The following is a 14,158-nucleotide window of genomic DNA, read 5'->3' on the forward strand; positions in this document are numbered from 1 at the left end:
ACTTCCTCCTCACTGTTCCTCCCTCCCCTTGTGCCTCCTCCCGTTTCTGCTCCTTCCAACTCCTAGGCTCCCTCCACTGGAACTCCTTATCTCTCTCAATCCGCTCTATTCCTACCTTTTCCTCATTCCGCACGTCACTTAAATCTCTCCTTCTCCATTCCCTGCTATGATACCCCTCTGCTTCTCGCTCCCTCTTTCCCACCCTTTCCCTCTTCCCCTTAAGCCTCTCCCTCCATTTCCCCCACCCCATCCTCACCCTTCACCCCTTCCGTTTCCCTCCTCCTCCTACCCATCCTCCCTCTTCCTCCTAGTTCTACTCCACTTCTCTCCCCTTCCCTTCTGTCTAATTGCTCTACATACTGTTTTGTTGGCTGATTCAAAATTGTAATTTTGCTTCTAGTGTTCTGTTATTTTGTCATGTTAAATGTATCCTGTTGTTATTAAATGTGCAGTGCTTTGGTGTAAAGCGCTAAATAAACCTAATAAATACAAATATATGAAATCTGATGTTGGTTGCATGTGGGCTTTGCCTTGTCTGTCCTCCTGAGCTATGCCTCCAATGTTTTGTCGAATACATAAATTGTGAAACTTGAAACCTATCTTTCCATTATTATTTGCAAGGATAACGGGCAGTCGGTGGGATCCATTCATGGTTTGATGCCAAGTCCCCGGAATACAAACATCCTATTCTAATAGAGATAGTTAGAAAATAAATAGGATAATGCATGCCCTTTTAGAAATCACTCCATTCTGCTACTGGCCACCTCCCCTGCCCACCTTGGCACTATTCAAACCATTCACCCTTTTGCTTTATTGTCTACATGACCTTTTGTCTTATCTCTGCCACTCGGTACAGGATACAGACCATGTACCTTCCCATCCACCTCTACGTCTTAAGTAACTTTCTCACAAAAGGGGTGTATTGATGAATGCGGGGAAACCCCTCAAGTTTAGACAAATATTATCAGGAAACACACTAGGTGCACAATCAGAAAAAGACAAGAAGATGCCTCCCAAGTCTACCCTCCAACATGTAGAAGTACTCACATTACTAATAGATGGACATGTTCCTGATTCAGTCACCAAATCAAACTGTCATCCTGCTACTGACAGTCTTCCACTTTACATCTCCATCAGCAGTGCCTATGCTCCCCTTTACATGTATCAGTGCCACAAGCATGTAATGCACTTAAAGGATAGGAAGGTAAAAATAAAAATGGGTTGTTCCAGGCAGGAACAATAGTTTTATTTAAAGCACCATACTCTTATATAGAAAGAATGTGATGTGCTAACATGAAAGCCTGGATTTTTGCATGTGCCTGATTTATGGTCTGATAAAGGCCCTGGTGACCATCTGGAATGCAAGTCCCTGTGAGTGCTTTCTCGTTCCAACTCCCTGGGTTTGCATGTAAAAAAAAAGGCAGTTAAAATGCAGCACATGTGAGGTGCCCTTAACATCTAATGCACACATTTTCCCTTCAAAACTTAGGAAGTTCCCAGACTGCAGCAACACTTTTTTTTTTAATTTAATGAAGGTTCAAGGACACTTTCATGAATTAGAAAAGTGGCAGTCTTTTAAGAAATGTGTGCAGTGATACTGCTGCACACGTTGCCCCCACAAAGCTAGATTTTAGCAGCTTCTGCTGCAAGAAAGCGTGTTAGCTCCCCTCCAATCCGCCCACCTACATCATAACGCTGCTGCTGGAAACTCTAGGGGAGAATGTCGGCTTTCCACATTACTTTTATCACGAGCTTAGAACCAGGCCCTTAGCTATGTGAGGAAGTAGGTCTGCGCTGCAAAAATACACGTTGCACTGCCAACAAGCACACTGATTCACCAAGCATTGCAAAGCGTATTTTTGCAGTGCAAAGGGACTTTGCACTGGTGCAAAAGTGGTGCAAAGTCGCTTTGCACCACACTAAATGTTCCATGAATCGGGCACTTTATCTCAAATGAATGGGGCTGGCAGTGGCAGCGATGTCACTGTTCCTAAGGGTGATGGTGATTGAAACAGTGGACATGTGATGGCTACATCATAAGAATGCTGAACCTTGGGGATTGTTTTTTTTTTTAATACTTTTATATAACCCGTAGGGTTTTTAAAAGTGAATTTTTTTTTGGTTCAAGATACTTTTTTCACAATGATGTTCGGTTTTATACCTATGTGGCACTTTCATGAACATTCAAATGCTACTATGGCAGTTGTTTTGCTGTCACTCACTGCCACTAGAGGCATACCTGCACTTCTCCGTCTATTCTTGATATGACCAGGCCTCAAGGACAGCAAGTTAACAGAAACAGAATCATAGGCAATATGTGAAGAAGTGATGTGGCACCAACACAGAGCAGAAAGGGCACGGATTTCACAGTGACATCATGTCAAGAAAAATGCAGACAAAGAAAAAAAGACAGAGTGACGACATGTTATGTAAGGAACACCCCAGCGTCAAATCGAGCAGTTCAAGGTTTGGAATTCAATAAAAAACGAAACTCATATTTTCCACACATCTGGCATTCTGTACATTTACTAGATTCAGAATTTAAACACGCAAATTGCATTGCCCACATGTATAGACAAATTAGAAACGTCATGGGAATGCTTCTAACTTTGCAGAAATAGAATCTTACACGGGATTCTTGCACTGTTTGTATATACCTTTAAAGAAGCACGATTTTTCTGCCACTATAGTCCTGGAGCATCACCCACCCACAACGTGTCCCTTTAATGAAATATGCCCTAAAATCATGCCCCTCGATGCACCCGGGTAACGGCGATTTAAGGAATGCATGCAGGTGTATGCGGCGCCTATGTTTAGTATTTCTGGTGTCATTCTGTGAACGAAAGAGGGAAGACCCCCTCTGCTGCCCACCCTCCCGAAGCCACTTAGCAGAACGCATAGTAATTGCTTTCTATACGAACGAGACGAGAGGAAGACAACTGGAAGCAACTAGAAGCTGCCGCCGTGCCTGTGTAGGTCGAGTCAGCTCCAATCACGGCAACATGCCCTTTGCCCGCCCTTCCGCTTGCAGAAGCACGTCTTTTAAATCAGATGCCGGCGGTGGCCGGATGATGGTGAGGGCCGAAAATCACCATAAAAGACGCTTCTGGCGCCGCGTCTAGAAACGCTTGGTCAGCGAAGATCTGATGGCCTAGACAGCCCAGCCAATCACCCTCTGCTTCCAACACTACTGTCTGCTCTGCGCGGCCAGGCTGAGTAATGTGCACGCGCAGTCCTGGGGCGTGGAGCTCATCATACCTGTCCCCTTTCTATCCAGCTTGTGAGTGACAATGGAAGGCAACGTGTTTGTCACCCCGAGAGCAGAGTAGGAAAGTAATTCCATGCTAGTACCCTGAGCCAAGCGCCATCATCAAGCCAATCACATGAATGAATCAAAGTGCCTTGGACTCGCTAATCTGTCTGGTGGAAACGCTCTTAAAGTGGGTTTGGTTTCTATAGCAACAACGCTTGTTTTAGAGGACGCAGGCATACACACCAGATAAGGTGGAGTGATATGATATGATAGGTTATTTATAACGTGCTTAATACCCAGAGGTTTCTAAGCACGGACCGGGGGATCGAGCCTGTGTTGCTCCGTGTCGTCTTGCTTCCAAGGCGAGCACGTTGCCGCTGAGCTATTCTCCCGCCTTTAGTCGCGCGGAAAATCGTATTATTCAAGCTTCCCTCAAGTTCGGCTATTGCTCAGTCGACATTGCCCGAGTTTCCTCTGACCTGTCAAAGGTAAGCTGGGCAACGTGCCTGGGGCACATCGAACAGCCTGCCACAGACACGGGGTGTTACCAGTTGCTAACGGAGAACGAGCGTGCCCATAATGAATAGTTTCCAGCTGGCATGCCGTTTGATTCTATACAGATGAACAAGAAAGTTTTAAGTAACAGTCTCTATTAAGGAGGACGAGTATGCTCGTCCTATTTGCATAGACATGCATAGTAGCCTAGCAGTTAAGGGGTTAAAAGATTGAGTGAGAGCACTCAATCCTGTTCCACCACCTTCATGTTTATGAGATGATGGGTTATTTATAACGCTCTTAACACCCAGAAGTTTCTAAGCGCTGACCCAGGGATCGAAACCTGTGGTGCTCGGTGTCGTTTTGTTTCCAATACGAGCACGTTGCCCCTGAGCTATCCTCCCGACACTACATCTCTATAAAGCTTCACCATCCCATCACAAGTTGCAGACACTTGTATGGTCTGTGACGAAATAGCAAGAAAAAAATGGTATGTCAAAACCAACACTTAGAACGAAACAAGGGAACCGATTTACAAAAGCGTTTTACAATGGCGCAATCCCATTGAAAAACGCTTTGTAAATCCTGCCTGAGTACTCTTAAGAGACCAAGGGCCTGATTTACATAGCGATCTTCAATGGGACGTTCCCGTTCAGAAAGGCCTTTGTGAATCAGGCCTGATTCAATCTTTAGGCCTTGATAAAAACAGAATGGCATCTATGCTATGAAAAAAGGGGCATATGACGGCATTGCAAGCACTGTTCACAGTGGCCATTCAGTACCCGAACGCGTAGTGGGGGCCTTGTCTTGCAAATCACTGCTGGAGACAATCTGGCATCTTTCAGATGCAAATAAGCTGCTAACTCGACCCAATTCAGTCAGTCATCAGGGTTATGAGCAACAGCCAGCCACACACCATTATGCAACAGCAACGCCCAACGCGGGGCTGCTAAGACAAGAGCCCATTTCACTGAACAGTAAAGGGCTGCCTGGCTGCTCGCAAAACAGCAGCCCGCCACGATTTGCTCTACAACAGAAAGGCCGCCTGGAGGCAGCAGGCAACAGTTAGTCGCATTTCCATGCACAGCGCCGTGGAGTATTAGAAAGTATTAAAGCAACAGAGCCACACCTTTCAGTGGGGAGCGTTGAACCATCACGCTGACACATTTCACAATGCAACGAACATATCTATAGGAGACTGCAAATACAAGCTGGTCATATGCAACAGTACAACACGAAGGCCTGTGGGAGGATGCACACCAGGATCGTCCCATTCAGGGAAGCTGGCAGTTCACATTGGCTGGCAATGAGTAGCACGTGTGTCATTCCTGGCACAGGAGAAGGTGCACTTTAAAATCAAGCAACTAGAATGCGCAGCATTAGAAGATAACTCATGTATACATAATCCCAAAAAAGTATCCCATGCCACCCAAACTGCCTCTGAAAACCAGCAGCTGCCACGCAACACATGCGCAATTACAACGATACGTGCCTCTCTCTATTTCGTCTTCATTGTTTAAATGCATCTGCAAAATCTGACTGTCATTCCGGGAAAGCTCTTACGGGTCTTCGCAGTGTCACAATTACAAGAGTTATTCATAACTTGACAGAGTGTGATCCTTTCACATTAATGTGGAGTCAGAGTCAGCAGTTACACTGAAGCTCCTGCTTGCCACTTATTAGTAGACTGGCGGGGTGGGAGCGGCCTCCCAGCCAATCAGAAGACGGAGAACGGGGACTTTACCACACAGTAGCACCCTGGGAGGGGGTGCTGACCAATCGGGATGCTTGGAACAAGGCCTGTATGCTAAGGTACAAGCCTGCGTTGCGACCACCATGTTTAGCCAGGAGCCCCTTCTCTTCCCTGCTCCCCTGAGATGTTTCCTACAGTGATGCTGATGGTGTCTTTTTTATCTTAATTTGGAGAAGAAAAAAAACATGACTTTACAGTGCAGGCCGGCACCACGCAGTGCTGTGTGCTGGAGTTGTCAATGTTGATGACGTCACCATCATCAACACTGAAAATGGCCGTCCAGCACACTAGCACTGCATGGCTCTGGGCTGTGCTGTAAAGGTAAGTTTTCTTTTTTTTTTTTTTTTAAATATGCCACGCTTGATGGCGTGCCGACTCTGTAGGTAACGGCACTGCCACACTTGTTAAGGGACCCTCCCTAGGCTTGGGCATTTAACTTGGGCAGCGGGCTGTTACCTAGATGGTGTGCCCGCCACCTTGGGGCATATAGCCTCAGTAAAGGTCCTGCTCCAATCCTGCTGACAGACAGCAATATTCCCCCTCTGTGTCTGAGGTAAGTGCACCCCAATACTCCCCTGCATGCACTTCCCCTCACCCACAGCCCCCTTGTCCACATATCCAAACACCCTGGTCCCTCCTCCACTTAGCTGCCACTGCCTTGTTTCTCGCCAGTGCCAAGGACACTAGCGTTCCTGTGCATCCCTGTCGTGGCAATGGCCACTGTGGAAAGGGAGAAAGGGAGAAGGGACTAGGTGCAGTTCCCTTCTCCCTCTTCTAAGCTGAGAAACAACAAACACGCTGTTTCTCACCTTAAAAAAATCGATTAGTACCCCAGTATACCATGCAAGGATACGAATAGCAATACACCCTTAGCTGGGGGAACATTACTGAATGAGGTAATGCATCCGGACAAACATTATATCCCTTGCCTTGCTCAAGCTTCTAACTAACGCCCACCCCCACCCCCAGTGAGGGATGTATTTTTTAAATAAAACAGACCAGCAAATGTTTAGTAGAATACATTAGCAGCAAGTGCCAGCAAATGTTTAGTAGAATACATTAGCAGCAAGTGCTGTTGACCAAATGTGAGCAATTCTGCACATATTTAATGCTTCTTACGGAAACATGCTTTTTTCAACTTGTTTGCAAAACTCATCCATGCATTGTCCATAAGATATCACTCACTGGACTCCAGACGATGTTATTGATGCTAATCCAAAAGAGATGTCAAGAGTTCTGTTTCAAATCATGGATACGATTTGATTGAACAATTGAGCGCAGTTCAGAACTATTCAATTGTTCAAGCATGTGCTAGCTCAGGCCAGTCTCTTAGCAAGTTCAAACTGCAGCTAAACTTTCATTTTCAACATTTTTGTCAAAAAGAATATTGGAGTGCGCCATTGCTGCTAAAGGCTGGAATCTACCATAACACTTGGCTAAGATTTGACATGTAAACACCAAATAGAAGCATGAGCATGGACTTGCTAGAGGACTATGCACTTGAATAGAAGCATGAGCATGGACTTGCTAGAGGACTATGCACTTGAATAGAAGCATGAGCATGGACTTGCTAGAGGACTATGCACTTGAATAGAAGCATGAGCATGGACTTGCTAGAGGACTATGCACTTGAATAGAAGCATGAGCATGGACTTGCTAGAGGACTATGCACTTGATTCCATAAATAATTCCACAAATAGTTTTTGTTATATGGACACTTAGGTGACACTCAACCAAGAACCAGGTGCCAGATTGCACACGCGCGGCTGGGCTACATACCAGCAATGCCTTCTTTGCCAGATAATTTTCATCTGGTGCAAAACAATCTTCAAACAGTGCTGTACAATTCCCAAACAACATTTCACTGACCAAACTGTGCAAATGATGGGCCAAAATTGACTATAGCAAAACAAAAGGGGTGAAGGCTGGAAGGTTAAGAACGTATCTTAATCTCTGGCATTCCTCTGGGCAACCCCCCAGAGCATTGTTCTTCGCCGGCCAAGCCATTAAGTAAGGGGAAATACCACATGCAAATCAAACCTGGTCCCACCACAAAAGGGGCTGTCTACCCCCAACTGCTTGGTCACATTCCTTCTACACACAAGTATCCCCAAACATGCTTCAGCCTCATTGGGCCTCATCTTTGAGGAGTACCTTGGGAATCTAGGCCCAGCAGGCACTGGGCCCATGTCTGGCAAAACGTGTACCACTTGGGGTGACAATAGCATAACAAAAGGGATGATGGCTGGAAAATGTTGAATTGATCTTAACCTCTTGCATTGCTTTGGGCAACCCCCGAGGGCCAGAATTGCCAGACATCAGTACAGAACTGGAAGACACAATTGCAAGTAATGTGATCTGGCCAATAGTGTGCAATACACCTCTTTGTGCTAGAATGCAAACCAAATAGTTTATTTTCCTAGACGAGCACACACATGCTGCATTGTAGAGTGAGTGCAGCAAAGTGTGCAGGGTGTGGCAGATGTGTCCATCTGGAAACTGGCCAGTTGCATAAGTGTGGAGAGTCCAAAAACTCCAGACACACAGGTGCAGATATTCATCTTTGCAGGGGTGCACTGCAATGATCTCGTGCATGTGGCTGCCATTGAATCCTTCTAGTATGGCCCCATACTCTCTGTAATATGACTTTCTCCGAAGAGCATCATGCCATTGTATGAACATGCACCTACACACGCACACACATGTCGATGTAGGCACACATCCAACATCTGGCGCACACACACAAACCATTATAAACCACAGCACACACATTTCAGTACCTAACTGGGCCAGTAATTGTACATAGAGCACCATTTTTTTCAATTAAGAGTAACACGCGAAGGATGGAATAGTCAACCCACAACACTGACGTGAAAAATGTCATACTGTGAGAAATCGATAACAAAATAGTCAATTACCTTTAATTACTGTCTCTTGAACATTCAGTGTATTTATTGCCGTATCTGTCTTTGATGATTTATTGAGTGCAGCGGGAAGCTGATTTATGATTCCGAATAGCCTATTGAATCCAGCCAAGCAGCACCCATGCCGCAACTATTATTCCCACAAATGTGCTGTGCTCGTGTGTGGCCGTAAATCAGGCCATGTCTTACGACCTCCTACAAAATGAGAAACAAATAAGCAGCACAACTGCGTCTCCTGAGACTCTGCGTTGATGTGGGCAGCAGTCTCCCTTGGGCAGCGACAGCCTGCACTGCTGAAGTGAGACGTTTTCTCTGCCTACGCGCTGCCTTTCCATTCAATTACCAAGAACAGAGACTCCGTAATGCAACATCCTTGTGATACGGATTATTAAATCATGCCCCAGCCTGCGCATCTGCTCAGGGCTCTCAGATTGGATGCGCAGAGCAGCGGCTAACACAGGAAACGGCAACAGCTTCACACACGCAGTGGGTGACCCACACTTGCCCCGAGGATTAATACAGTATGAGAACCGCACTCAAAACACAGGGAACTGGCTCGCGTAAACGTAGCCAATGGGCTGTATGCAGGGTAATTAGACAGGAGCCCGCCGTGTTCCCATCATCACTGATTTCGAACATGTGCACAATCGCGGAAACATTCACTTTACCAACTTCCTTTGAACTTGAAAATCATTGTCTCCCGGCTAAGCAGCCCTGTTCCAGAACGCGTGCATGCGTGCGTGTGTTTGTGCGTGCTAGGGAGAGAGAGGGGGTGGAAGGGAGAGGGGGTGGTGGGGAGTGCGAGAGAGTTAGAGGGGGAGGGGTAAAGAGAGAGAGAATGAGAGTTTGTTCAAGCCATTACCTCGGCAAATCACCCCATGCCTAACAATTAGCTTGTGTAGCTCGAACTTCGTGTAAGGTACTGAATAATGGCGTAGATCGCCTGGCGGTCTATCGCCAGTTACATATCCCTGGCCATGTGGCCGTTTGCCTTCAGAAACTTCGCCTATTTCTTCCAGGCGATCTGGGATTTCCACCTATTGATGGCGACAGTGCGTCGTTTAAAGGTTCGGGTATTGCCCCATGCCCTGACTAGTCGTGCGTATTTGAAGTACTCATTTGGTTGGCGTGTTGCCCGAAGTGTCTGTTTGGGTGCTCGGGGAGGAATCGGGCCGTGCAGAGGGGCAGTGCGCGCGCGAATGCTTCTCTAATACACATGGCATGTTCTCAACTTCTGGAAGCGTGTCGAGAGGAGGCGAGCACCTTGCATCACCAGGCGTCTATATTCGTGTTATTTGCACGAGTGCACGCCATTCAGTGGGGAAGGAATCCTGAGGGAGTGTAGGAACATGGGCGCGAACATAATGACATTGTGTCGGTTATTCCAATGTAAACAGCGTGCGTGCAAATAGTAAAGAGATTCTGGTCCAGGAGATGCTACATTACACCGCGCCTTTTTTACGTTCCTAGGTCAGGACACTAAGCTCCTTTGATGCTTAGCTGAATATTTCGCAAGAGGCAGCTCTCGCCGATCTGTTCTAGTGTCTGATAGCGAGACACTTGTGCAATAACCTACGCTTAAATCCACAGTCGTTGAATACTGGACAATGTACACATTCCGTGTGTTATTTTTGTGAAGCAAGCATTGCACGGCAGGCGTGTTCATTGGAATGGCAAGAAATACTGCCCGGTTGTCTCTCGGTTTCTTTCGTAAAGAAGGAGTAAAGTTAAACAGCACTCAACACAAAGTTGTTGGCCTTGAGGTGGCTGCCTCCGACAGGTCTCTTGCAATTACTGCACGCATGAGGCTCGGCGCGCTGTGCACCAACAGTCGCGCAGATGGAGGTTTAGAGCTGGCAGCCGCCTCGCGTCAGCCAGCCCTCAACTAAGTGTGGCAACTTCACGGCTCCCACCTCGCAAGAGAACAACACAAACAACACAGCATGCCCATTGCATAAATTACACGCCGTTTCTCAGAAGCACAGAACCGTCCTTACCTGCGGGTCAAGCTGAAGCAAGGCCACATGAGATTTGCAGTTACGCGGATGGATGAACCAAAGCACATACAACAAAGCTATTTATTTTTAAGCACCAGCAGATGGCAAGGGTTTTTCTGATCCCAGTCCCCGGTCTGTACCAAACGGATGCCCTCTCCCGGCAGTAAGTTGTCAGCGGTGGCTGCGCCCCTCCGAGTGCCCCACTCCAGAAGAACCCCCTGGCAGCCCCAGGCTCTCGCTGCCACCAAATGTCTGCAATGCTGCCTCACCACGCGCTTCCCACCTCTTCAGCACCAGCGGCTCAGTGGACAGCGCCCGCTCCGATCACCTGCAGTTTGTCTCAGTCACTGAACTCGACTTCTCCACCGCCCGCCTCTACGGACCTGCCACTCTTACTGGAAGCCACGCCTGTTAGGGACGTCACCCTGGCGGGCTAAGGCGCTCCCTTCTGTCTGTCCCACCCTCTCATCTGCATGCGAGCAGCAGCGGCTTTCCACTGCACAGTCTGCCGGGCGCGCCCCTCATTAGCGGCCGGTGCTCTGGTTAAGAAGTGGGGAGAGAAGGAGTATCGCCAAGGGACGAAGCCTGTTTACTGTGGGGGTCTCAACGGACACTCGTTGGGCACAATCCGAGATAAATGTCGGTTTTGCAATATCCTTCCTCAGTTTGCTTGTGATGCTGTTCAGGGACCGCGAACAGAGCCCCAGTTTATATTTTATTAAATGATCATAATAATTTCGCCATTCGCATAATCTTCATTTACAGGGAACAATGGCCAATGCCAATATGTGTTTTGTTGCTTTGCATTTCTTTTTGCGTGGGATGTACCCGAAACAACCACTGCAACCAGGAAGTAATATTGCGTTTCTGCAGTTTCAGCGATTGATCAGAACATATTGAAGTATTGACATGTGAGCAGGCCTCTTGGCACTATACTTGCATCTAGCGTGAGCACCTACAGTATCAGCAGGGAAGAACAGTGGGCGAATAAACCACAGTGTCAACCCTCCGCCAACAGCCCTGGTAACAGAATTAGTTATTGGGACTGTGATAACATGACTTATGCTCTACAGGAGTATAAGGAGTAGTGGCTAAAAGGCCTACACCCCCCCCCCACACACACACACACCTACAAACCAACAATGATGCCAATCATAAAATGTAAAACAGGCACAGATACATGATAAAACTCCCTCACTTTTTGTGTTAACCTGGGTTGAGGGAAGCATTATTCTCAGAAGGGGGGTGCATGTGAGTCAGCAGCAACCAAACACCAATAATACACACTTCTAAAATAAAACAATGTCCTATTACAGTTTTACAAAATATATACTTCATTTAAACAAATCCCTTATTCAATTAACTACTGAAAACACAAAGATCCACCACTGTAAAAGAAGGCAGAAACTGAAGAACAGAAATTTATTAGCAGTGTGGATTATTTGGGCCTGATTTGCAAAAATGTTTTAACAAGGGCAAGTCCCTTTGAAAACATTTTTTTGTAAATCAGGCCAATTTTCTGGGAGGAAATCAGAGAAGAAATGCAACAGTGCATTCAAAAGGATGTGCCATGCCGGAAAAAGATGCAAACAGGATTTACCCAGCCTCTGGGGCCCAAAGTGGTGTACCAGTTAAACAGGGCCACTTGAAAGCACCTGATTCCAATGTTAGGTGGTACAACGGTATCAAACAAACAAGGCTTAGAGGTGCTGCAGATGAAGGTCAAACCAGGTTAGGGTGTAGCAAATATTACTGGTTCAAGCAGAGAGCAATACATCACAGACATGAAAACCCATTATGTTAAACTATACAGAATATACCGTTGGTTCCTCCTTTGATATTTATAGAAAATACATTTTATTTGATAAAACCGATACTTATGTGCTGTGCTAAGGGTTGGTCAAAAATAGCTATAAGTGGAAAATAAATGAGAAAGCAATTGGAAAGGTGCACTCATTGATTTATCTAGTTTTTTTTTTCTATCCGCCAAACATGGCCATGCCAGCTTGCTAGAATGGATACCGATAAGGGCCCAAAGCCTAGCCAGCCAATTAGTGACAGCGGATCAAAGATTTGGTAGGTACACAATGAAGCCTACACTAAGATACTATGAATGCAAAATTGTGCCGAAGATACTACATGTACTTGATTTTTACCCTAGAGCAGTGCTGGAATATTTGCCCACTTGGGAGGCCTTGATTTGGCAGAAAGCCTTATAGCTCCCGAACTGTGTACCTATTGATTGAATAAGGTATGATGCGGGCATTGCATGCACAAGCTGTTTGGAAAATTCTATAACTTGTAAGGAAAATCGTGTTTCCATCTGCCACCTCACTATTTGAAGATTTGAATATACTGCTGAAGTCAAATTCAAGTGTCTGGCTAAAAAATGTATAGTCTCTTAGTATTTCTAATCTGACAGACATGGGCAGTTCAATTTATGACCTAAGAGACAATCCAACACATATTAAGAAACCTTTTGTAGAGGAGCAGCTCAATGCCTCTGCAGGAAGACCTGGCCCATCCTTCCTATATGCTGGAAGCCAGAAGTCACACAGTGCACAACACCAGTGATTATGCCTATCCCACGAAGAGCCTTTGAGAAAAGGTATCGATTGAGAAATCCCTATCTGATGTATCCCCATAGAGATGACAATCTCTTGGAGGAGACCTCCAAAGGAATATGAAGATGGGAGAAGGAGAAGTTGCTGACGTCACAAGAAGCTACTGTAATGTACTGAGAAGAGTGGCTGAAGAAGAGAATGTATAAACCTTATAGAATCTGATGATGAAGTAAAAGAATCAAGTAACTTCCATGTGCAAAGTGAAGATTACAAGTATGAAAAGCACTGCAGAAAATGCAAGCAGTTTTATAACTGTACAGATGCAGCAATGCAAGTAGACTAAGTAATCCGAAAAGCATCTATACATAGTGAATACACTGCAGGTGGTGCTGCCATTATATAGAATCTGGACACTCAATGTCAAAATCCTAGAAAGCTCAGACACACAGAGAAATGAGGATCAGAAGTTGTGTTGCCGCAAGAAAGCAGCTGAAGATCGAGTTAAGACTGAGAAGGCTGTCTGGCCTGGTGTCAAAATCTAGCGCGGCCAAGAACTGGTTATCTATCCTTGAAGAACAGTGAACGTGAGAAGCTGCACCATCCCTTGTTAAGGTGCAAAAGAAGAACACAATGAGTGCCAAGTTTTATTCATTAAATATGATTAAATATGATGAAAGGAGCCGAATTGTGGTCTCCTGTCACATGGGTATGGTTGAAAATAGAAACTGTGCATTGTGGGATATTTCAACACATGCCAATGAGCTCTACTACACCCCTTTTGCCAATGGCGGAAAGAAACTGCCAAAAATGGAGGTGCTAACCCATGTGCCTGCCAAATCTGCAAAACTGCACATGGTTCATAAATCACAAAAAGGCTGCATCACTCTGCCACACACATGCAAAGTTGATGTCAAAACATAACCCCCTGCAGGAAAATGCCAGGGGTGCTGTTACCTGTCACATGAAGCAAGGACACAGAAGTGGGCTAAAATCCAAAAATGCCTTTAAAATACAGTTTTCCCAATCAATTGCAAATTTCAAAGTGCTGTTTTGGCTCTAATTTCAGTCATTTTCCAGGTAAACTATTGAAATGAAAAGTGTGCTGGAACCACCGATCATCCAGTGCAGTCAGAGGAATCCAGGCCTCACTGCCTGACAGCTGCATAAGAAAA

General features: G+C 45.9%; 1 protein-coding gene across 4 annotated transcripts in view; it reads right to left on the reverse strand.

Moving 5' to 3' along the window:
* FSTL5 (follistatin like 5) overlaps positions 1-10,822 on the reverse strand; it is a 3,721,575-nt gene extending 3,710,753 nt beyond the window's left edge. For 2 of the 4 annotated variants that reach the window (XM_069631360.1, XM_069631358.1), the window contains exon 1: positions 10,423-10,821. In XM_069631360.1, coding sequence (XP_069487461.1) covers positions 10,423-10,490 — 68 coding nt within the window. In that variant the 5' untranslated portion in view covers positions 10,491-10,821. Of the gene's footprint in view, positions 1-8,419; positions 8,682-10,422 lie in introns of those variants that run through there. The other 2 variants (XM_069631359.1, XM_069631361.1) reach the window with 2 other exon arrangements.
* Between the last annotated feature and the right edge of the window lie 3,336 nt (positions 10,823-14,158).

The sequence above is a fragment of the Ambystoma mexicanum genome, chromosome 6q (assembly GCF_040938575.1).
Source record: "Ambystoma mexicanum isolate Mex_15411 chromosome 6q, UKY_AmexF1_1, whole genome shotgun sequence".
Taxonomy (NCBI): Eukaryota; Metazoa; Chordata; class Amphibia; order Caudata; family Ambystomatidae; genus Ambystoma; species Ambystoma mexicanum.